The sequence below is a fragment of the Saccoglossus kowalevskii genome, chromosome 21 (genome assembly GCF_978046115.1).
Source record: "Saccoglossus kowalevskii chromosome 21, keSacKowa6.1, whole genome shotgun sequence".
Classification (NCBI taxonomy): domain Eukaryota; kingdom Metazoa; phylum Hemichordata; class Enteropneusta; family Harrimaniidae; genus Saccoglossus; species Saccoglossus kowalevskii.
The window spans coordinates 25,816,863-25,842,735 of NC_140661.1; the positions used below are offsets into that span (position 1 = coordinate 25,816,863).

The following is a 25,873-nucleotide window of genomic DNA, read 5'->3' on the forward strand; positions in this document are numbered from 1 at the left end:
GTATGTGATTTCAGTCTGAAGTGTTTTCAAGGACGATTGGTGGCGCTCGACATACATAGCGCCCCGCAATATGTATGTAACTCACAGCAACACATTTATTCCCACACTCCATAAAGGACCATTTATTAGGCGTGTCATATATCACCAGGTTAGCTCATTTTTTTCCTGCCTTTCTGTAAATGCATTTTCTTCAGCGTCATTTTTTATCTTATTTTTTTAATTTCCATTCACATTACGAACCTACACAGGTATTGAGTATTTAACCGTACTTTATTGTATTGCGTTTTGTTTACAGTTCCTGGGGGAGCTTTACTATTTTGCATAATTTCAGGTATTAATAGCTGAGAATAAGCAATCTTATCTTTAGATTGTGTGATAATGAGCTTTGAGTCACACTAACATCTACCGCCCTTGACCTATGTTTGTAGGCGGGATTTTTTTACTGACATATTATGTGAGTAATATAAGAGAATATATTGCACCGCAATAGCAATATAACAGACAACGTATAGGCATGGTTCGGTTATAAGTGAATGTCAATAATCTTGTTTTGTGTGTAATATCTGTATCATAAACACGTCCCGCATTGAACAGTGTGATTTCATCTACTTGTTGTATATACGAGTCACATTTATGAATATGTAAATCACAGTCAGCGAATCAAATATCAACATGTATAAGTGTTTCGTTGGTGGCTACAGAGGTCAATACCTTCTACTACTATTCGAGTGTTGATTGGTTATAACATATTATAAACAAACCTCTACACATGTATACATTTGTTGTTATCGCTACTGTTGAAAAGTTATAAGTTATTACAACTAACTCCTCCTCGTCCCCGACACGCGAAAGTTATATCCGGCCTGTGAAAATGTATGTACATGTCTGTGTTTTTTTTTTCTCCTGTTATGTATACACAATTTGTGGCAATTCTTTTCCTGATGGGTGCAAACATTGATTTGGACCAACGAAACCACAGTTATTTCCATATAAATGCCATCGAAAAAATATTCTGTCCAAAGTTCAGTTTGTCCGGCGATTCAAATAGTGCGAGTCATATAATGAAAATAAGTATTTAAATTTATCAACAACCATACTTCTAATGTCGACGTCATGGTTGTATTAGTATTCGTTTCACCAATTAGAACTACATATGTTTCCTGTACGTAAACCCCCAAAATTTGTAAATATGGGCACTGAACTATAAATACAATCCTTCTGTACCACAATGGGCGTTTATTAGGGTAACAATGATATAAATTAACTCTGAATTACCTCGTAACGTACGCTTGACCAACGGCGAGGTTCTTGAATGAAGTTTCTTTTCGTTGTTATTTCACCGTTGGTGTTATCAATCTCGAAATACAATAGTGCGATATCCTCTAAATATGGTTGTAAACTATAGGAAATTTCATAATTGCATACACCCTAAAACAGTAAAATAACATTCATGGTATCATTTCATCTATAAAATAATTTTACAATTTATATGTAAACGGCCGGGATATATCAATTCATCGCAGGTTATATGTCGATATTATTTCCAAATTTCACAGTCAAACAATAATATTAACAGAGGTTACCGAAGTATCTTCGTCCGTGGCGGCAACTTTTACGACTGGAGAACCGATCGCCGTATATACAGGTATATTCTCTTCGTATGGTCCATTCGTGAAATAGGGCGTATGAAGATTGCTTTGACCTTTTAAACAAAACGATGAAATAATCTTTGTTAAATCAAAATATTTTTGTGCCAATGCCATAAAACGAATACGAAATATATTTCTGCCGATCATACTAAATCGGCAAGCACCATTAATCCTCAATATTAAAAATAAATTATGAAAAACAATACACCAATTACATGTCATATTAAAACATGGAATGCAACAATGAGTAAGAATAGATGTTATTCAAATTCCGTGAAGATATACATTAAAGATGTCTCTCAATTTAATGAAAAGACAGGTCAGTAGATACATTAGAAACTAATGAAACCAATATCAATAAACATCTTTTTGTCAATGTAATCATTCTCAGTGGGAAATTAGCCGATGACGTCTGAAAGGACAGCGCCCCCTTTTCTCATTGTTAATAAATAAATAAATAAATAAATAAATAAATAAATAAATAAATAAATAAATAAATAAATAAATAAATAAATAAATAAATAAATAAATAAATAAATAAATAAATAAATAAATAAATAAATAAATAAATAAATAAATAAATAAATAAATAAATAAATAAATAAATAAATAAATAAATAACACCTACCAAGTACAGACACTGGGAGGTAGGTCATCGAAATGACACTCCAGGCTGTGGAAACATTATTATCACACGATTTTATTAGTTGTACATTCAAGGTACGATTAAATTATCTTACAGATTTGTTTTCAAATTTTTACATTTTCTTCACAGTTCCAAAATTGCAATATTGAAGAATAAAATTGAAAACGGCGATCGATGACGATCACTTGTATTCATTATTAATTATTCATTAGTATTTACATGAGAGGTAGTATGGCTACGATAACAGCCTTGAGACCGAGAGATAACAGAAAGTGTATTTACCAAGAATATGTAAGATAGTTTCCATTAGTGGGAGAGTTGAACAGCTACTGTGAGCTATTTTACGGAAATAGAAAGTAAAAATAAAAATGAATAAATAAATAAACAACTTGCTTGCTTGCTTGCTTGCTTGCTTGCTTGTGATTTAAATCTAGTAAGTGAAAATTCATATTGTAATCAAGCGTGCATAGAAGTACACATTCAATGTTACATAAATATTCGCTGAAAACATGTGTATTGAAAAACAGTGCGCTCTCAGTGGTCGATCAGTGCCACCTAGTTATAACACAATGACGAGGAAGTATCCAGGCGAAGTGCTTGAAGTAAATGTACACAATAGCGAACACAATTGATTGCAAGAGAGAAACAAATCACCATTATCATCTAAAACCTTTTCAAGGATCGTGTTTACTTGAAAACGTCGACATGCATAACTAAACAGTGTTTTGACAATTCAAAGGATTCCAGTTCGAAAAAAAGAATATGCCCATGACTGTACCAGACTGTTTCGTCCAGTATTGTATCGTCCACATTACCGTCCTTTCCCTGCTATCAACCATTAATGGTCTGTGTGTCGTTCTATATTCCCTAAATCAAATTACGACAGTTTTTTTACAATATTGGAACGTACATAGTAAAAACAAACGACTGAGTCACCAGACAAACAAAACGAAATCACAGTTGAAATAGCAGCCATATTTGAGTGGAATATATACCTGCTGAAGTCGATAAATAAGTACTTTGGCACGGTCGTTGTCAGACGGATAAATGGAATTCGATAACATTGTGTAATTTGCCCACACCCACATAAGAGGGGGGGGCATGCATTCCAGTGGTTACTGTAATGGCTAATCCGTTAACGGTTGGTACGTGTATATTTATGGGTAAATACTTCAGATCACACACAAATAAAGTTACCCGCCGTGTAGTATGAGCACAAAACGACGTATAACCAAATCATTTACAAAATACGTATAATTATTTTAGTGACCATGATAGCATAAAGATATTGCTACCGACACAGAGAATATATGGAATAACATGTTAAAACGCGACGATGATGATGCTAATAATAATTGTTGAACGCTAGAACTGAAACCAATTTTAATAAATCGATTGTGTAGGCATGCAAGCATTGAAAACCCAGAAGGTGACTACACTTTTAACAGCTAGCAACGAAAGAATGTAAGCGTTACCATTTTTCTCATACGGCGGGTAGCACTAGGTGGAATTTCAAAGCTAATAATCAGTTTTTAGTTTGTATAAATACCGATTTCAGTACCCATATCGATTACGCAATCACGTGTTATGGCACATGTGTTATGAAAATAAATCGAGCAAAAATACAAATAAATGTAATTGATATTCTGTAATAGGAACATATTTGCATTCATTGCAAACGTCCGGCATATAATTAAGTCTTGCTTAAGACCATGGAAAGCGAATGTAGGTGAGATATATTCAACTCTTACCTTTGGAAATGCATCGGTGATATCTTTCGGCAACCTATTTAAGAACGCAGTGCACAACCAAGTGTGTTGTGTACTTCCTTGTAGGTAAATGCAGCATAGTAGATTAGAGGGCGTGAGCGTAACTAAGGAAGCAATGTTTGAAATTACCGGCCGCACGTGACCATCAAGTGAGCACTCTATGATATAGAAATGTTTTGAAGTGTGGGTGTGTGTTACCGATTATCCAATGACGTCCTGCAACTTAACTATGCGAATCTGACAACTAAAATAATTATGCGTGGATGGCGACGGTGGCACGGTGAGGTTTACTGTAGTTTCACGTTCTTTGTTAAATAAAGCATTGTATTTAGGGTAATATAACCACCAAGTAAGAAGACATAAGTTGACTTAAATATCGCCTGACAGATAGGAATACAAAAATAAGCTATCTAATAGGATATCTATGCATTTGAAATCGATCTCTAGTCGAAAGTAATTTACAAGTTATAGTAGCAAGGCAAGTTTGTTAGTGCCAGTACCAATCTCAAGTGCAGAAGGATCGAAAAGTTCACCGATTATCAAAATGTCCAGAAAACAAAAAAAACAAATACAAAACAAAAGACGTAAAACTCATCCAGAGAAAATGAGTCAGTAAGTCAATACACCGAGACATTTGAAACTCATTCCGAATTTCGAGATGAAATGATGAATGATGCTGATGATTATTATAACTGAAATTATCATTATAAAAGTATCAGCAATAAAGTTTCCTATCATAGATACGTGTTGAAATTAAATACATATACTGTAGTTGTTCCATGATTATAAATATAGCGTAATTTGGACCCAGTAATCGATCGTTATATTTGTGTACTGTATTTAATTTGAATAATCGGAGATTGAATGTGTGTATATTTCTTGACAAACATGTTACCTTGAGTGAATAAATAAATGAAATGAGTTTTCTTTAATAAAATAATCGTATATTTCGTATCTTTATTTATAATGATAAATATTAGTAATACATATAGTTATATCTCACAAAAATATCATAATCAATGATATAGGATGATTTTTATCTGATTTCGAGTCTGCTTGGAAAGCGTAGTGCTTTCAATATTACCACTAAACGGTCCAGATCCAAAAAAAACACAACAACGATGTACTGGTGAATGGCCGGACACTCGTATACATCGATTATATAAGTACTTTTTCAGAAGTCTGTGTGATGATATGCTGCGCATTATAAATTGGAATATTTTATCCTATCGGCATCTCCGAGTCACATATGTATCGATAGAAGGCGCAATTGACCGGGGTCACGGATTTTAAAGTATGAGTTCGTCAGTCAATCTACAAACTTGTACTAGAAAATAAATTATGAATAAGTGCCCTTCACGTTGGACCGACATACCGACAGCATATTCGAGTCCGTAGACTGTCTTCTTGAACAGTGTTGTCAATGTAGTGCTCTCAATTCAAGTTAAACATGTTTAACCAATCGGCTTTAGAAAACATTATATAATTGTATTATAAGTAGAGATCAGATTATTATAAGTAGAGATCAAGGATGGCCGTAGACTTAATTTGTTACACGGTGAAGCTTGAAAAGACACCATCGAACGTATTTTGTTTGTTAATCTGAACATCTAACATTCAAACGCAAGAATATCACTTTGTATATTTTGCGATTTCATTGTATTCAAGGTGTTATCATATGTCGGGTGTTGGTGTGAATGAACATAGCAAACTAAGTGATTGAGTTGCCGCCATAGCGACAATAAGAGGTGACAGGAATTGAAAACATGGTTATAGAGCAATTGGTCGGGGTCAGGGATTTGAAAGTATGCGTTCGCCAGTAAATATACACCCTCGTACATGCAACTCCGGGATTAGCAGATATGTGTTGTTGGTGCAAGTTGTCACGGTGATGTATTGGGTGTTGTTGTGCACGAGCTGAGAAAAGTTATTGAAGTGCCGCCGAAATAGGTTATAATTGACATCGTAGTGTTGCCATAAATACAGCGTTGAAAACAGCTGTATGCCATTCAGTCTACAATTAACCGTTTCAATATAAGTCAACAGTATGTGAACTTTTGTTCGTTAATTATTAATCCGATTTTTTTAGAAAAATGGCCCGGGTAAAATAACATGCATGAAATGTTGTTTCAGCAGCGATTGCCTTAGACACAATGAAAACACATTTCCTCGATAAAACTCCACTAAAAATATTCTGATTTTTTAAATACTTTTAGACATCAGAAAGTACCTTGTAATACATTATATATCTGTTTTTACCATATGTTTCCGAGCATGAACATTTCGAGATATTGAGATATATCTTTGCTACAGCAAGCATTATTAAAATGTCATAAAACAGACATATTTTCATTTCATTTGGTACATCGAGTACGACAATCCCATATTTATTCTTTCTTCATCCTTGCCACATATGATATATCCAATATGCAGAAATGAAGAAAATATGTTTGCTTTTGTCATTTGTTCAGAGTTCTATCCTGAAACAGACAATATGAAATGTTTGCCAACATTCGGTCACGTGATGACAACCTCTAATTATTTGTCAAAATATTCCTAATATTTCAATCGAGCGTTATGAATGATTTCATGATGCAATTTTAATTGTTTAATTAAGAGCTTTCTCGAGGAAACGATAGCAGAAACTCGTTGCCAAAAATAATCCAGAGAACTCCCCGGTATTGATACTTTTGATTTTCTTTCATGTTTCAATTAAAATATTAAAAGTTTTTAGTATAAGCACCGTAGTATAAGAAATCAACGTACGAAGTACAGATTGAAAATATAGGCCGAGGTCAGCCTGTGACCTGACATTGTCACGTGATAAGCCAGTCAGCTGACTTTCGACGCCATATTGAAAACAGGTGAGATTCGTGTTTGTTTTCTTCATTCCCTTGAATATTGCGATGCTCATTGTTTTGACAGCACATGCATCTTGTGATAAGTCTGTTCATGTTTCATATGCAATGTGCCAAGCAGAGTAAACAGACAGTATTTTACCGCGGACTTCACATACACAACATCGAGCTTGATGTCCAGTTTATATTTAATCGTACTTTTTAGTGGTCCCTTCGAGTAGCGTGCGTGTGTCTTAATCTAATAATCATGTGTTGAGTGCATGCCAGTACATGACGTATGAATATCGGTATTCCGTGCTGCACTGGCTGCTTACCAATTTCTTACGACACGTCATCAATCGAAAGACAACACATCAGTATTATTGTATAACGTCATCATAACCCAGACAGTGTAATACCATAACTAATCCCAGTATTACGGTATGGTACACACACAGCAATGAGACTCTACGCCGGCAAATCTCGGCAGTACTACCACCAATTATCTCAGTTCATTAGCGATTTAATTTTTTTATCTGTTTCGAAATTAGGTTAAAAACATGAATAAATATCTGTTTGTGAATGCAAAACAATTATTGGTGAACTTGCTTAAAATACCGAAAACATGAACGTCTAAATTGTTAGTCTATGCATGGAGCTAAGACCTGTCAAAATTAATATTTTTTTCTGTTACAGAATTCTGCTAAACTTCCTATTTGGATCCATACACCATTTGGATAAGAAATGCGCCATTTGCTTTTGTTAAAATTCATTTACCATATTTACTCTAGAAGCACATCTCTAATAGAAGTGCTCATAAACCAATTAGGGACAACATCAAAAGTTCAATGTAGGATAAAAAACTTAATTCCTTTAGTCCCCCCCCCTCCATACTAAAACTTAATTGATAAATATTGATCACCACTAAATACAAATTGATAATCGGACAGTAGTATGGCATAGCAGTTGGTTGTCGAGTGGGTGTAAAAAGACTTTACAAATATATACACATATTTACACTCAGACCAAACCATTTTCTCATCTTGGATGTTTTTTTTTTCATTTTCTGTTATTTTTGTCCATGATTGGATAGAAAAAAAACGAACTACAAATACTCAAAGATTTTTTTTACTTCATTCAAAAATTAAAACGTTTTTGTGGGATGGAAACTTGTTTAGGTCACCCCCCCCCAAAAAAAAAAAAAACTAAAGCAAATATCTGACATCGATCTTTTGCATGTAGAATATGACCAATCTTTAAAATATTACTTATTTTGACCCAGGCCCTGGACTGTGTTTTGATCATCTTTCAGACAAAGGTGTCTGTTCGCATTTATTTGGCACAGCAATTTTGTGGTCCGAAAATTAGTGGAATGGTTGCAAAAAGCAAAAAAATACCTTGAGGTAGAAATTTACTTAAATTATAAACCAGAAAAAATAAATATAATATGGTGTCAATGTACTCAAAATTGGTGAAAAAATAGGACGAAAATAACATGCTTTTTCTCAAATCTTTCTGCACTCTTATATTTTTCAATATTTCTCGAAATGAACCCTAATTTTGGCTATTAATTTTTGTCTCAATCTTGTGAAGGAAAATGCGGTCTATAAATGAGATTATTTTGTGAATTTGTGATGAAAAGGGGGAAATGGTGGTGAGAATGTTAAGACATGTCACCTTTGTTTTCTTATGGCAAGGATAAATCTTACTGCCTTGTAATCTTGTTTGGTGACAAGACATGTCTATCAAAATACTTCATGTATACAATTTTTTATTGGAAAAATGTGTTTTTGCTGTTATTTATAGAAACTGACACTAAAATTGTCATTGTATTATTTTAAAGTAAACAATTAACAATAGATATATTTTCACAGTGAGTTCTCCCTACCAGGGTGTGGAGGTTTTGATAATTCTATGTTAAAATAGAGCATTCTATGGCTTCCTTGGGGCCAAAATTACTATCAGACAGGTCACAGTTGAAGACTGTGGCCACATGTCATCCCTGGCCAATCAGAATTTTATGGTTGCCAGAGGATCTGATCCCCAGAGGTGCCATATGAGGGCGCTGCGCCCCTGTTCCCGTGTTTAAAAAAAATACCTGAAAATTAATAAAAATTGTCCTGGTTTTGGTAGTCTAATCTCACAGCAGCTACTGTGAACCACTTTAAATTCAAAGAGACAAATTTTCATCCATTTCAGGAATTTTTTGAAAATAGTGAAATTTTGTAGCAGTGTCAGTTTCACAAAACAATGTCTTCACAAACAATAAAATTGTGAAAAATCTTAGCTATAAAAATAAAGTATCAGTATTCTTAGTGCATGCATTTAAATTATAAACATGTGGTAGAATAATATTGTAAAGAACATAAAAAGTGCTATGTCATGATTCTCTGATATAATATCTAGGAATTATAATTTCCTCTTAAACACTAAATTTTCTCTAACCAATTTGCCAGGTAATTTAACTCTTCTAGTTATGAAACCTGTTTATTTCACTTTATCTATTTCATGTTATTTTCTTCTTGTATTCTCATCTTACAGACCGAGAGGAATGAATGAATGATGTTTGAAATACAGAATTTAAGTTTGATGATTAGCGTCTGAGAATCATTATGGCTAAGGCAAAGGAACCTAAGATCATACAAGATTTGAAAGGTAAGTACTGGTAGATTCAATGGTGAATTGATAAATCATTGACAGGCAATGTGTACCACATTATTATACATCTAGCATAAAAAAAAACAATAGAATCTGCTGTTTATATATGCACACATTCAAAAACCTATCAGTACAATCAGCACTCATTTGTTTAACTTTTTCACCACCAGATATTCTCGTCCACATTTTTCTGCACTCTTTTTTTTTTTTATATTTCAAGAAGTGAACCCTAATATTTTAGCCAGCATGGTTTTAGAAATTTTGAGTCAATTTTCAGTTTTTACTAAAAACATATTGCTATTTTTGTCCCATTCTCCTAAAGATGAGTGCAGATTATAAACGGGACTATTTTGTGAATTTGTGATGAAAAGAGGGAACTGGTGGTGCAAAAAAAAATTTTTTTATGTGGGTAAACTACACTATCCACATTGATATGTTACAGGTTATAGACATCATATTTTCATTTGTTTACATTGGATGCTATAGCATGCAATGGAAATCTTGTAACTTATGCGAATGTTTGCAAAACAAAAACAATTTTCGTTGACATATTGGCCTGCAATCTTTTAATAAATCATTACTACAAGCAGAAAAAAGAAGATGAAGACAGTACAGCGAGAGTATCTAGCGATGTGCAGTGGAGGTCGATACAACCACGTACTGTCTGAGTGCATACTTTGCAGTATCCTCGTAATAACCTTATTATTATACATCTTTTCCTCCCCAGGAATGCCAAAATCTAAAACATTTAGAACAGATTTAGTAAAATTTTTTGTGTGGTGTCCGGTCAAACCCTGGGGGCAGCCATGTATGTATAATAATAATATGTTATTATGAGAATACTGCAAAGTATGCACTCTGGATTATTATCTCGTATATGCTGACTGAAAACTTGTTTTGATGAACTTTGTTTTGAGTCAGAGTGTTTTTATTTAAATGTATATACATAATATTTTTAATGTGATGAAACTTGATTGACTGGTACAGTTCGTGTCCCACAAGACCTATCACAAACTTTCAACATGGTTATTTATTTAATATTTATTTTAGAGTGTGTCAGGGACTTGAAACAAGATTATAAAGATAATCAGTATCCAGTCACTGATGATAATACAGCACTGCACAAATTCTGTGCTAAATTGGAATATTTGCTTCAAGTGGAAAGAAAAGGTATGTATACATTACATGATGTACTGTACCATGAAGTGAAATACACCTGTCTTGTATTACCAGGGGTAACTCAATTTGCATAATAGAGTTACAATTAATGTCAGTCAATGAATGTTCTGGAATAAAATAAATCGAATCGATGCACCTTAAGCAGATGTTTGTGATTCCCATTTGCAAAGCACAAACAGGATATCTTTCCATTTTTCTGGTTTATACCATCTGTGTATTTGTGTCATAACAGGTTATCATGTCTGTAGTTAAAAAACAAGAGGTGCAATTCACAGATGATTTGCATGACGGAAAGTGATAATAAAATGTTTTCAATAGTCAAAAAAGTACAATAGACAAATTTACCATCAAGTGTTTTCTTTGGTATGGCATATGCGCTATTTATTCGCCCATATCTCAGCTTTCAGATAATATATAGATTGTTATAGTAGCATGCTTAGTAACATTTAAAGGATGTTCATATCATACTGTAAAAGGGTTAACTATTTTACACATTTTTGTTTGAACCCAATGAACAAAATATTCTGTTGCCTATAGGTATGGGATCTTTATTTTCGATTATAACAAGAGAAAAAACCTAAAGACCCTTCATGTCATGAAATCTTACAAAATTTGATTTTCTGATATAAATGCATGCAATCAATCAGACATGAACTGAAAATGTCTTCAAATTGGTTAGTTAAAAGACGGTGGTCATCGTGCTGCACATGTGCCACATTTGTGTTGATAAACATTGATTTACCCACAATCCAATGCGCTCTTCTAATGAAATCACAAGTACATGTATGAGGCTTGACCTGGGTTTTAATTGTGCTTATTTCGCTGACTGGAAAATATGCTAAATTAAAATTGAGCATAGAACTCATTATCTAAATGATAATCTGTGAATTTAAAACCCACTGAATATCCCTGAAATGCTAAATCAGCAAATTTTAAACCCAATTATTCATTTTACAGTAGATCAATTTTTAATTTGTTTGACCCCTGTTGCTACCTTAAAGGGTGGTAGTCGTCGCGCCACGCATGAGCGAGATATATGGGGGTCATATAAACAATGATGGCGACTTTGACTGTTGCGCAGATCAACAAGTGCAAACTGAGATGTTACCAAGCTTTACTTAGGTATTTTTTAGGTGAAGGAGTCACCGGCGATAATTAGTGCAAGTCGCCCTTTAACTAACACATTTGGAGACATTTTCAGTTCATGTCTGATTTATATCAGAAAATAAAATTTTGTAAGATTTCATGAAATGAAGGTGTTTAGGTTTTTTTCTTATTACTGTGGAATACTTTATTTTTGCTGGAATTAATTTTCGCTGAAAAGGCTTTTTGGGCGTTTTGTATGGAACTTATTTTCACTGATTTTTGATGAGTTTAATGTGAAATATAGGAAAAAAAGTATATTTGCTGGATTTTATTTTCACGGAATTATCCTTTCAGCGAAAATAAATTCCAAGCGAAAATAAAGTATTCTACAGTATAATCAAAAGTAAAGATTTCATACCTAAAGTCAACAGAATATTTTGTTCATTGGGTCCAAACAAAAATGTGTAAAATTAATTATTTTTTATTTTTTCACTGAAGAGAGAACACATTAAAAATAAAATCCAGTGAAAATAACTTTTTTCCTATATTTTATACTCAACTCATCAAAAGTCAGTGAAAATACACAAATCAGCTAAATCATCTGCCTTTGCTTTCATGGGTATGATATACATACTCATTACCAATCTGAAAATAAACTTTGCTAATGTTTCTTGTACTTTTGTACAGAAAAAAGTAGTCTGCTTGGAGGAAGAAAGGAGCATTGGAACTATTTCTATGAGTGTCTGTATAAGGTTAAAGGCTTGAATGATGGGATTAGATTTGTCAAGTCACTGAATGAGGTAAGTGTATGTACAAAGTGAAAGGCATGAATGATGGAACTAGATTTGTCAAGTTACTGAATGAGGTAAGTGTATGTTCAAGGTGAAAGGCTTGAATAATTGGACTAGATTTTACAACTCACTGAATGAGGTAAAGTTATGTTCAAGGTGAAAGGCATGAATGATGGGATTAGATTTGTCAAGTCACTGAATGAGGTAAGTGTATGTACAAAGTGAAAGGCATGAATGATGGAACTAGGTTTGTCAAGTTACTGAATGAGGTAAGTGTATGTTCAAGGTGAAAGGCTTGAATAATTGGACTAGATTTTATAACTCACTGAATGAGGTAAAGTTATGTACAAGGTGAAAGGCATGAATGATGGAACTAGATTTGTCAAGTTACTGAATGAGGTAAGTGTATGTTCAAGGTGAAAGGCTTGAATAATTGGACTAGATTTTACAACTCACTGAATGAGGTAAAGTTATGTTCAAGGTGAAAGGCATGAATGATGGGATTAGATTTGTCAAGTCACTGAATGAGGTAAGTGTATGTACAAAGTAAAAGGCATGAATGATGGAACTAGATTTGTCAAGTCACTGAATGAGGTAAGTGTATGTTCAAGGTGAAAGGCTTGAATAATTGGACTAGATTTTACAACTCACTGAATGAGGTAAAGTTATGTTCAAGGTGAAAGGCATGAATGATGGGATTAGATTTGTCAAGTCACTGAATGAGGTACAAAATGTAAGTGTATGTACAATGTGAGAGGCTTGAATGTCAAGTGGAAGAAAAGAAAAATTTTCCAACCAAAATAAAAGTGCAATTTCAATGACTATTTAAAAAAAATGAGTTGGGTGAGGAGGAGGAGGTGGGGGCTAAGGTTTCAGTAACCATCAACCTCAGGCCATAATAGGAGCCTCGTTCATAGTGCCTAACTAGCAATAACTAGCAATATTAACAAAAATATTTTTCTTTACACAAATTACAGGTAAGGTTGCCGTTAGGCAAAGGACGTGCATTTATTCGGTACAGTTTGGTCCATCAGAGGTTAGCAGATACTCTACAACAATGTGTTATGAATCAAAAAGTTACCAGGTGAGACATACATATCTGATATATGGATTCATTTATGATATGTGTATATTATTTTATCCATACAATGTACATAGATTGGCATCTATTATAATATTATACCAGTGTATCACACCTATAAAGGCGTGATTGTGATTGGATGAGATGTATTTTTAATTAATTAATTTTTGCAAGTCGATCTGTCATACCAACAAATTTTTTTTCCCAAAGCCTGAAACAGAAATTCAACCCAACAAGTTAATTTTAGTGACTTCCTGTAAATTAAGGTGCATGATGTTGACGTGCACATGTCTGAGGCTGCACATCACTTTGTTGGGTGTCATCGTGCTATGCACTAGATTCATCAGTAATCCAACTTAGCCTTTCATGAAAAATAATACTATCATTTGGGGATAGTTCTCCCTTAATTTTAATTGGTCTGTCAAGTACGCTACTGTAATATTATTTATTTTTGTCTACTTGCTCTTTTTCTTGTTAGTGATTGGTATAAACCCAAGTCAGTGCTACTAAACTCAAACTATTGCATGCTGATTATCAATGACCTGTATGACCTCAATGATATTCAGTTTGACCTTTCACCTACTGGCTATGACCTGGACAATGCATGGCCCACATTTGCAAGGTAAGAAACAGTCAGTTGTGTGAAGAATAAGCTGCTTTCTTTATATTAAGACCAGAATTTGTGGGGAATCATGAATTAAAAATGTGCACCTGTTTATTTTCTTTTGAAATGATAAACCTTTCCATATTTTAATACACCTAAAAATAAAAATGATTAGTTTTTACCTTGCCCATACCATCAAAGATGGAAGGGAAAGGTATATTAAGGGAAAAATTTTGTCCGGCGTTGTCGTTGTTGTCGTCGTTGCTGTCCATTCCAAACTTTATCAAAATTGGTCACCTTATTCATCAGTATAAAGTCTTCCCTGAGTTTGAACAACAGATGTCCTGTATGAAAATATCATGCAAAAATTGAGAAAATCTGATAAAATATTTTGACTGTTTCTACTTGACTGATCACTGGTGATACACATCAAAGGTCACTGATCTCAGTGGAAATATGCATTGTTGTATGTGTTCAATGAAGCAAATGATTTATCTTGTAATAATATCCTTGGTAATGTATCTCAGAATCCCATACTGGGTTTCAAAACCAACTCATGGAGAGATTACACAGTCTGATACACATTTGCAAACCTACCAATAAAATCTTTACAGAAAACAAGATGTCAGAAAATCAATATAAGCACTCCTATGAACTGGGTGCCTAACTTTGATCAAGATCTGAAGCTAATAGAAAATCTGTTTAGTTCAAAGTTATCAAATCAAAAACAATACATAAAAAATACATTAAAAGCAAAACATTTCATCCACATTTTAAAAAGAAAATTATTCTAAAATATATGTATTCTGTATTTGACAAACAGTTCATTCGACAAATGAAAACTCACAGGAATATGTTTCAGCTATTAGAACAGAATGATAGAGTTTTTATAATACTAGTTTAAAAACGCACTTCAGAGATTGCAGTGTTTGAAGATGTAGTTTCTCAGAAGGCAACAGTACTGTTGACTTCTCCCTCCACTGGACACCAACTATTTAAGTTGATTTGCATACAAAGCAGAGCTTGCAACATGATAGCTATTCATAAAGGGTGGTTTTTTTACTTTTCATATAATACAGTAGTCACACAATGAGGCAGTTCATATTTGTCTCAGTGAATCATTCATTTTTGACAGACACCTGTACAAAATACTTGGACTAAAGCCAGCTAAATTTTTCTGTTATCTTGCATGTTTTATGAATCTATTCACATCTAAATGCAGCACTTTTTTTTTGCAATGAGACATTTGTTTTTATTCTAAAATATCTCAATTACTTTCAATAAAGCTGGAAATTATGTTCCTTAAAATAATTAAACAAATAAGGCACCAATGTTTTTGTAAGATACTTACATCTTTTAAGGACATTCGGTAGACTGATTCCCCACTGTTGGTTCAACCCCAAAACTTGTTTGTATTCAAAATTAATTATGACAATGCATTTTTATATTGAAACAAACTATGATAAAGGGAATTATATTATATAACAAAGGGCAAGGTCACCAGAGTTCAACTATGTTTTTATTATTGTTCTACAAGTCAATAGAGGCCTAAACTGTATAGCGCCCTCAATTGCCACATAATTGTTTCTATTGTTTACTTTCTGTTATTTATTCTGTAACACATACTTTATTTATTGGATTATGTCAGGAAATCTTTTGGAATTCCAGCGTACGGATTATGGCAGCCACCAAGTAGATCATCTAGTGTGAGCAGTCTAACTAGTCTAACATCCCAGGTAAAGTAAACAACTATTTGATTCAATTTTGATATTGCAATTAATTTGCTGCTGCGGTAGAATGAGTTGTTGACATGTGTGCATATTTTAGCAGTGACAATATTTGTGTCATAATTTTTCTATAATTAATTGTTTTAGTATAAGTATTCAAACTTCTGTGGTTCACTGTCAATTTGTTTTTTGAGAAAAAAACAGGAAAATAGTATGAATAAAATGCCATTTTAGTAGCAGTTTCCATAAATCAAAATGAAAATGAATTTCCTCATTAAAAACCCACTGAAAATATTGTTAATACTCTTACTCCAAAAATATACTTGTGACCCCCCCCCCCCCCCCCCAAGTCAATTTATTGTGAAATGGAAAAATTCAGGATATTTTCATTTATTATTAGACTTCTACCTTCTATCTGTAATAGCACCTGAATTAGTGACGAATTAGCATTATATTTATCATAACTGTCCTGTAATTGAGGATACAATGTTACTGAGTTTCCTTAGTGAGGTGTTCTAATGCTATATAACTAATTAAAGCGTCACATTTGTTGGATAGCACTCACTTGACTTTCATGTAAACAAACAATGTATTTTATACACATTCTATACTTTTATGCAAACATGGCACTATGTGATAAACTGTGGCAATCCATGATCTATTTAAAGCGTGCAATACATCACCCACTGACCCACTTTTCCTTTCATTTCGACTGTCCATGGCAGATTTAGCAGGCGATTTATTAACAAACTCATGCGTAATACTCTAATGAAATTCTATTTTTTCTCTGGTTAATAACACTTTTAAATTCATTTGTCCTTTCATGTTTCACTGACAAATTTTTCATATTGTTCTTTGTTTATTTTAATTTCAGCCGAATGATTCTTTCGCGCCTGGCAGCCCGCGGATCACAACAAAATTGAGTGTGTCAGAAGAAAAGTACACAGAGCTACAGATTGAGGTGGATCAGCAACAGATCACTATTGAACAGCTGAGACAGGAAATTGATCAGCTTCAAATAGATAAGGACGAGATGAAAAAACTTGCTCTGGATACTGAGACGCGTTTATCTGATGTGACGAACCAGCTGCAGAGAAAAATACAGGATTTGGAGTATAAGGCTTCCATAGTGACAACTGAACTTGAAACAAAAGGTAAGACATGGGACGAAGAAGAAAAGAAGCTGATAAGTCGTCTGGAGGATGCAGAGAAAACTAACAATGAACTGTATGTGAGAATTGATTGCTTGAATAAGCAGCACGAGAGTAGAGAGAAAGTCTTTTCTGCCGGGGAACATGATTTAAGGCAGCAATTGAAAAGTTCAGAGGCTTGTTCTGCTGAGCTTAGAATTGAGCTGAAATCACTGCAGCAGGAACTGTTGTCAAAACAAACTGCCGATATGCAGAAAAAGGAACATATTCAGGATTTGGAAGGAAAGCTACAGATCATGGAATCAAAATGTGTTGAGCTGATTGATAAAATGGAAGGTTATGTTGATGATAAAGATAGCAAAGCTTCTGATCATTTTGATAGTTCAAATAAAGTACATGAACTGCTCAATAAAATGACAGAAACCGAAACATTAAATATCTCACTGAAAGGTGAAAATGATGAACTTCATAGGAAAGTTCAAAGCCTTAAATTGAAACTTGAAGAAAATGAGAAAACATATAGCAATAATTGTGAACATTTACAATGCGAATTGGAAGAACTTCAGAAAGCATCGTCCACAACAGAAGAAATTTGTAAATCAAAACTTGCAAAGTTTGAGAAAACAAAACTTGCTTTGTCGCAGGAAAATGAACTCTTGAAGGAACAGGTAGAAAAACAGCAAAGCGATTTACATATGCACTCGAGTGAGGTAGACTCTCTACGAGTAAATGTGAGTAAACTTAATGAGGAGTTATTATCGAGGCAAAATGACAATCAGAAAAAAACAATGGATGCAAAAAAAGTTCAAGAAGATTTGAACATCAGAGTTTCCAAATTGACAAATAAATTGGAACTGATAGAAAGTGAAAGGGCCTCAGAAAAAGACAAACTTGTAGTAAAGATACAAGAATTGGAGGAAAGAAAATGTGAACTAATAAACACATGTGAAAATTTAAGGGATGAGCTGCGGACACTGAAAATTGAGAACTCAACATTGCAAACACGATTTGATGAAACAGACAGTGGTATTGTGCTTATGAAAAGTGTTGCAGAGAAAACACAAGTGCAGTTAGTTAAGAAAAATGAAAAACTTGAACATGTGAAAACTGAACTTTCTGAACTGAGAGAGCTTGTTGATTGTGTGGATGGGACCTATGAACAAATGCAAAATTTGACAAGAAATGTGTCGGACAACAATAAAATATTTGGTGAGAAGATTTTGGGGTTTGTTGAAGGAAGGCGGAAAATGGAGGATAGACTGAAACATCTAGATAATAGAAGTACTGAACAAGAGACTCTGGTTTCTGAACTTCAACAGAAAACTGTAAAACACGAAATGGAAGTCAGAGGATTACAACTGCAGCTCGCAGATTTGAAAACCTACATTAGTAAGTTAGAAAATGAACAAGTGACATTGCAGTCTGCTTTTGAGAATAAGACACAAGAGCTAGAAGATGCAAAGGTCAAGTTTGTAAAAAAGGACGATGATCATCAAAAGCTGATGATAGACGTAGAGGAGCTAAGGAAAGTTATGTCGCAGAGAGAGATTGATTTTGAAAAGTTACTGACTGAGAAAGAAGAAGTTGAGAGACATTTATCTGAGACTAGAGAAGAGGTGGATCATATACAGAAAGAGAACCGTCAGCTTCAGGATATGCTGAGAGAAATTGAGCACCATGTTGCAGAGAAGATAACTGTTAAAGATGCAGAAACTGTGGAGTTAATGCTGAAGGAGGAAAGTCTAGAAAAAGGGATGAATGACCTCAGAGATAACAATATCATGATGGTGAATGATAATGATGATTTGAAAGACAAACTAAAAAACATGGAAATTGAGCTTGAAAACTCTAAAACTGAGATCGAGAGAATATCAAGGGATAAACTCTGCTCTGATGAGAAGGTGCGAGAATTTGAGTCCGCACTTGAAAGAGACCGAGAAAGTTTGAGACAAACGCAAAGTACATTAGATGATTTGAGAAAAATCCATAAAGATGACTCATCACAGGAACAAGTTTTTGAGGAACGAAAACAGCAGATGATGAAAGAGCACGAAGATAAAGAAGAGTTCCTGAAAGAGCAGTTCAAATCGATACAGGATGATCTGAAAAATGAAGTGAAAATCAAATCGAAGGAGCTCAAAGACCTGAAAGATCAGTATGATTTGTTGCTGAAGGAGAAAAATGAAATTAATGATAAAAATAAGCACTTGAATATGGAAATCTCACGCATCAATGAAGCATATGATTTGCTGGTTACAGAAAGGGAAGAGGTGCAAGAAAAGTTGGAGCAAAGTAGTGTGGAGGCTGCGGATAAAATCTCAAGTCTTACAAAAGAGATGGATGAACTTATTTGCAATGTGAATGCAATAACTCTGGAGAGGGACAATGTTCAGATTACAAAGAATTACTTGCAGAAACAGCTGGATGAAAGGGATGAGATTATGATGGTAAAAGAGGAGAAGGTTGTGGAACTGCAAGCAGAGATCACTAACTTAAAGGCTATGATGGAGAGTGAAGTATCAGCACTGAGTTTTCAACTGAGTACTGAAACTATGCAGTACCAACAACAGCTGAAGGTGAGTTTCTGAGACTACTGCATGGTACACTTGTATTGCTCACTGTGATGTACTTTTAATATTTTAATTTACTAAGCCAACATAACCTTATGTAACTAATTTCATACTCGCAAAGGACATACAGTAAGTAAGTTTGAAGATGACCTGTGTGTACAAGAGTGTCACATGTGGATTGAACATTTCGGTAATACATTTGGGGGACTGGCCGTTGAGGGCTTTGTATACTAACAGCATTCATTTATATACAATACGATCTTTTACTGAAAGCCAGTGAAGAGAAATTAAAGTATTGTCAACTTTGAGGGAAATCAAATTTAATTTCTTAATTTGCTGAAGGATGCCAAAAACTAAAATATATATTTTTTCAGGATTTAGTTTTAGCTTATTGCAGTACATCACATCTTTTAATTCACTGACACAATTCTTAAGATTAGTGAAGTATCAGCACTGAGTTTTCAACTGAGTACTGAAACTATGCAGTACCAACAACAGCTGAAGGTGAGTTTCTGAGACTACTGCATGGTACACTTGTATTGCTCACTGTGATGTACTTTTAATATTTTAATTTACTAAGCCAACATAACCTTATGTAACTAATTTCATACTCGCAAAGGACATACAGTAAGTAAGTTTGAAGATGACCTGTGTGTACAAGAGTGTCACATGTGGATTGAACATTTCGGTAATACATTTGGGGGACTGGCCGTTGAGGGCTTTGTATACTAACAGCATTCATTTATATACAATACGATCTTTTACTGAAAGCCAGTGAAGAGAAATTAAAGTATTGTCAACTTTGAGGGAAATCAAATTTAATTTCTTAATTTGCTGAAGGATGCCAAAAACTAAAATATATATTTTTTCAGGATTTAGTTTTAGCTTATTGCAGTACATCACATCTTTTAATTCACTGACACAATTCTTAAGATTAGTCATAGCATTCTTTTCAGGATTTTGGATGCCAAAAAAAGATTTGCATCATTAATTTGTATCCATTCATTCATTGACCCATCTATTTAAATTGGAAGGGTCTTTTGCTGCACCTGAGTGGGAATTTAGTCCTAAGCAATGATAACAATTAAAATGCAAAGACTCATGGGTAAACACTTGTATATAATCAACAACACGCTATGATTATCTGCCGCATGTGCATGTCATGACTCCCCTCACTTTAGTCTAGATTTCCAATAGGTCAGGTTGTAACAGTTATGCTATATTGACAAAAACTTGAAAAAAGAAGTCATATCAAACCCTTTTGAACTTATGCCAGGGATTTCGCCACACTGGTCGGCGAGGGCCGGCCCCAACCGACACTCAAAATTAGCGAAGGTCAGCATATGCATATGCTGACTATTGATATTTTTTTTATTTTTGTTGGTCTTGTGCAGATCTTAATTTTTCATGTTCGGCCTAATTGAGTGCAAAACATGAAGAGTGATCTTCAGCTACTAAATGTGTTTACTTTCTGCATTTTATTAAGACTTATGCAGATCAAGCAATTGAGATGATGAACCTGAGGGATAAGAATAGTGAGAATGAACAACTGACAGCACAACTAGAAAGGCAACTCAGTCAAACAATAAAGGAATCTGATCAAGAAATCGAAAAACTCAGAATGGAGGTATGTTATGATATAATTTATGCATTACTGTATGCACGTCCACTCATGACAATAGATGCTCTCCTGAGATGATACCTCCAGTATTTGTTGTTTTGTGACAAATTTTGCAATGTTTTCCCTAAAATTGGTTGACAGTTATGAGCTCTGAAGATCGCTAAAACTGTTTATGACATGTATTTGCACCCAGTTTGCGATTGTGATGCCACCGACTTGTCATCTACTGAAATGCCAACACATGGCATGATTGTTTTTTTTTTAAGTTCATGAATTTGTCAGGAGACCATTGAGTACTAACTGTAGTTCTCATGTAGGTTTGAGTTATCGGGTTATACTTATCAGCAAAATTATACCAGTACTTTCATACATTTACAAACACACATTTTTATTTTAAAGTCACATTTAACGATTTGAGTCCAGTTTACAAATGAATAGGACCTGCTAAGAATCATTGATTCATTGAATGAAGACAAATTTGTAAAGTCTGGCCAAATATCTCTAAAGCACAGCAAGCATGACCAAAAATCAAATTGCTACAATTGTTTTTGTTTTTTTAGATGGTGAATCATTGCAAACATGCATTAATTTTGAAAGAAATTGACCAGAAACCTTTTTTTCACAACCTTAAGTTTTAAAATTGAACTAAAACAAACATATACATGTAAGGGAGTTGGCAAATTTGGATATGCTGAAATTTGATTTTTTTATCTGGAACTGAAAGCTTACATGTATATTTGTACATATCACTTTTTAGCTCTGCTGTCGACTTTGTCGAGCGGAGCTTATCATATGAGTGATTGTCCGTCGTCGTCCGTGTCAATGTTTTACTTTTTCGACTTCTTCTTAAAAACTACAAGCCTGAATGCTTTGATACTTGGTGTATATGTACCTTGGGTAGACCTCTCTTTGGTTTGTTCATTTCATGTTGATATCTTCAATTCAATTTTGGTGAATATTTTTGTCATTTTTGGTAAAAAGTGATATTTTCGACTTCTTGTTAAAAACCGCAAGTCCGATTGCTTTGATATTACATATATGGGTACTACATGTTGACCTCTCTCAGATTTGTTCATTTTGTGATGATGTCTTCAATTCTCTAATTTTGGTGAATATTTTTGTCATTTTTGGTAAAAAGTGATATTTTTGACTCCTTGTTAAAAACCAATAGTTCAATTGCTTTGATATTACATATATAGATACTACATGTAGACCTTTCTCAGATGTGTTCATTTCGTGATGCTATCTTCGATTCTTTAATTTTGGTGAATATTTTTGTCATATTTGGTAAAAAGTGATATTTTTGACTTCTTGTTAAAAACTGTAAGTCCGATTGCTTTGATATTACATATATAGGTACTACATGTGGACCTCTCTCAGATTTGTTCATTTCGTGATGATATCTTCAATTCTCTAAATTTGGTGAATATTTTTGTAATTTTCGGTAAAAAGTGATATTTTCGACTTTTTGTTAAAAACTGTAAGTTTGATTGCTTTGATACTATACATATTGTTCATTTTCTAATGATGTCTTCAGTTCTTTAATTGAAATGTGCATTGCTAACAGCGGAGCTACATGTATCTCAGCCAATAGGCTGCTTGTTTTGTGAAAATAATATGACTGAATATCATCCTTATCCATGATGTATTTGTTCATTCATGTAGCTCCAAGAAGTTTCAGCTGCTATGGCTGCAAAGAAGGAGGAATGTCAGTCTCTTCATCTCAGTGTTGATAAGGTAGGGTCGCTCGCAAACATTGTCTGATGAGGGAGGTACTCGCACTATACGCTTATATCAACACATGTCACGGATGAGAACATATTAACTTCATAACTTTACATTAATGACATGGCGCTTACACATTATAACATGGAAGCTAGACCCTTTCATGTGACATCTTATGACAATGGAAGCTTTAAATCCTATGATATGGCATCTTGACATCCCATGACATGGCATCTTGACATCCTATGACATGACATGGTATCTTGACATCCTATGACATGACATGGTATCTTGGCATCCTATGACATGACATGGCATCTTGGCATCCTATGACATGACATGGCATCTTGACATCCTATGACATGGCATCTTGACATCCCATGACATGGCATCTTGACATCCTATGATGGCATCTTGACATCCCATGACATGGCATCTTGACATCCTATGACATGACATGGTATCTTGACATCCCATGACATGGCATCTTGACATCCTATGACATGGCATCTCAACATCCCAGGACATGGCAGCATGATATCCAATGGCATGTCATCTGGACATTTTGTGACAACATAGCTTGACATCTGACTATGAATTCTCTCTCTATTGCAGCTCAGTGACGTAGTACAAGAAGAAAGAGAGGGTAACAAGAAAGCAAAGGTTAGTGCAATATTTTATTCTTTGGTTTACGGACATTTGTAAACCAACAATGATGGCACGAGATTCTCAGATCCCTAAGTGACTAAAATAGTTTTGAAAAATCTATAAACAATTTTTTGACTTTATCTTAAAAACTGCAAACCTGGTTGCTTTAAACAGCGTCCGGATAACTTTCGGAAATTCCGTCGCGTTTCGGAAAAATTTAATTTTCACAACTTTTGAATATTTATTCATACTTTTAGGCTAGTGAGGAGGTTATAATAATTTTTCATTTCACTTTAACTCTGTTTTTTTCACCCCTTAGACCCCTTTGAAAAGTCACTTCTGGCCATTGTAATGGCCACTATTTTTTTAATGGCCAGAATACCAACCAGAAATTTTTTTAATGGTCAAAATATTGGCCAGTATTTTCAAACTGGTAGTTATAATGACCACTATTTTTACACTGGTCAGAATAATAGTAATTTTTTATTTAATGATGGAGTGGTTGACAATCTATTTTTTTAATGGGTATTATAATGATCATTTTATTTTTCATTACATGAATAAAATGGTCATTTTTTTTTTTCATGTCACAGATATACCCGGTAATGGCACATGGGGATTGACAGCTCTCCTCTTTTTCCTCACTCGCTTCAGTTTGCTTCAATTTTAAGCCAGTACAATTGTAGGTAAACGTAAAATACAAGATTTTGAAAAATTTGAAATATGGAATTATATATCTTGAAAAAATATAACGTTTTGGGTTAATTTGTTTTTAAAATCACAACAAATCATGCACTTGATACTGTTGACTTAATAATATATAGTACCGGGTATAATGCAATAGGTTATTGAACATAGAAGATGACCCGTTTTCAAAATTCAGTCTAGACCCTTACCACAGGTGCTAATGAAGTGTGTGCAAACATTGAGCCCAGGCTAATCACCCAAAATACCATTGTACTTGATGTCCATTTGAAAATTTAACTATTATATTCATAACTATTCTTATTCATAACTATACTAAACTTGACAATCATTACAAGCACATTCTGTGACATTATTCTTGAGATAAAAATGGACTGACAATGAGACTCTGTACTACTTCCTGTTCTTATAAAGGCAATGTCCAGCATTTTAATAATGACAAAAAACTAAAGTTTAGTCTTCAAATACACCCAAACTATAACATTTTAAATTGAAATACTTAACCAGTAACTTTTCATAACATGTGTTATAAACTGTAGAAGTTTATGTTGAAGGGTTGATGGAAGGTGATTTTAAAGTGGCTAAGACACATTCAACTAAAAAATACCCATGATGCTCTGCTTTATTTTTATATTTTGCTATTTTCTCTATTATGAATGGTTTAATGTGATATGAAAATTATCTGTGAAAATATTCCATGACTACTGCATGTGTACAAAACGGTGTTGGGTGGTTCAGTAAGTTTATATGGGGGGGGGGGGGGTCTAGCATAGAGCTCCATGTGTGTAGCTAGCTGACTTAGCAGTGAATGGCATGTTTGTTTGTTCACGGTATTATAATGCTGTACAATAATAGTGTTCATGCTACATGAAGTACTGGCTAAGATTTTAGCTGATGTTTGCATTTTGACTAGACCCAATTGCATCCATGCATTGGGAGGGCCAGTCCTTAGCACGGGCTAAGGGGCACTGTTTACAAACGCAAAATTTCTGCTGCTGACATGTTTCATTCTAATTTATGAAGCGAAGTGCACTGGAACATGAGCGTAGACAGACCGATTTATTTGGATGCACAGGAACAGTATATAACGGCGTTACAGAATGCAGAGTTTTATTAGTGCATGTCGTAGACAGCGAACCAAATTGGCGTTGTTGTATGCTCTACTACAGCGACCCAATCAGTGTGGAAGCGTGTACGGAGTAATTAATGACTGGTGGGATACTAGTAGACGACTTCCCCAGAAGTTGAAGATATGGTGTTTCGCATGCGCACACATGCCGTTTTGGAGTGTAACGTAAATTGCACACGTGATATTGCTTTTGAGTACCAATCAACATCACAAAAATTCCCTTCTAACAACTATCAGCAAACTAGTATCGGAAGCACCACAATGGTTTAAAAAAAAAACAATTGAAAAAACTGGTGA

General features: G+C 34.2%; 1 protein-coding gene across 2 annotated transcripts in view; it reads left to right on the top strand.

Moving 5' to 3' along the window:
* The first annotated feature begins 6,891 nt into the window (after window positions 1-6,891).
* Window positions 6,892-25,873, top strand: part of LOC100372298 (FYVE and coiled-coil domain-containing protein 1-like) — a 41,659-nt gene continuing 22,677 nt past the window's right edge. Inside the window, exons 1-11 of one of the 2 annotated variants that reach the window (XM_085495230.1) lie at window positions 6,892-6,928; window positions 9,443-9,556; window positions 10,610-10,729; window positions 12,512-12,624; window positions 13,593-13,699; window positions 14,175-14,318; window positions 15,949-16,036; window positions 16,902-19,754; window positions 21,235-21,375; window positions 23,035-23,106; window positions 23,710-23,757. In XM_085495230.1, the coding sequence (XP_085351356.1) occupies window positions 9,514-9,556; window positions 10,610-10,729; window positions 12,512-12,624; window positions 13,593-13,699; window positions 14,175-14,318; window positions 15,949-16,036; window positions 16,902-19,754; window positions 21,235-21,375; window positions 23,035-23,106; window positions 23,710-23,757 (3,729 nt within the window). In that variant the 5' untranslated portion in view covers window positions 6,892-6,928; window positions 9,443-9,513. Of the gene's footprint in view, window positions 6,929-9,442; window positions 9,557-10,609; window positions 10,730-12,511; window positions 12,625-13,160; window positions 13,340-13,592; window positions 13,700-14,174; window positions 14,319-15,948; window positions 16,037-16,901; window positions 19,755-21,234; window positions 21,376-23,034; window positions 23,107-23,709; window positions 23,758-25,873 lie in introns of those variants that run through there. The other variant, XM_085495231.1, reaches the window with a different exon arrangement.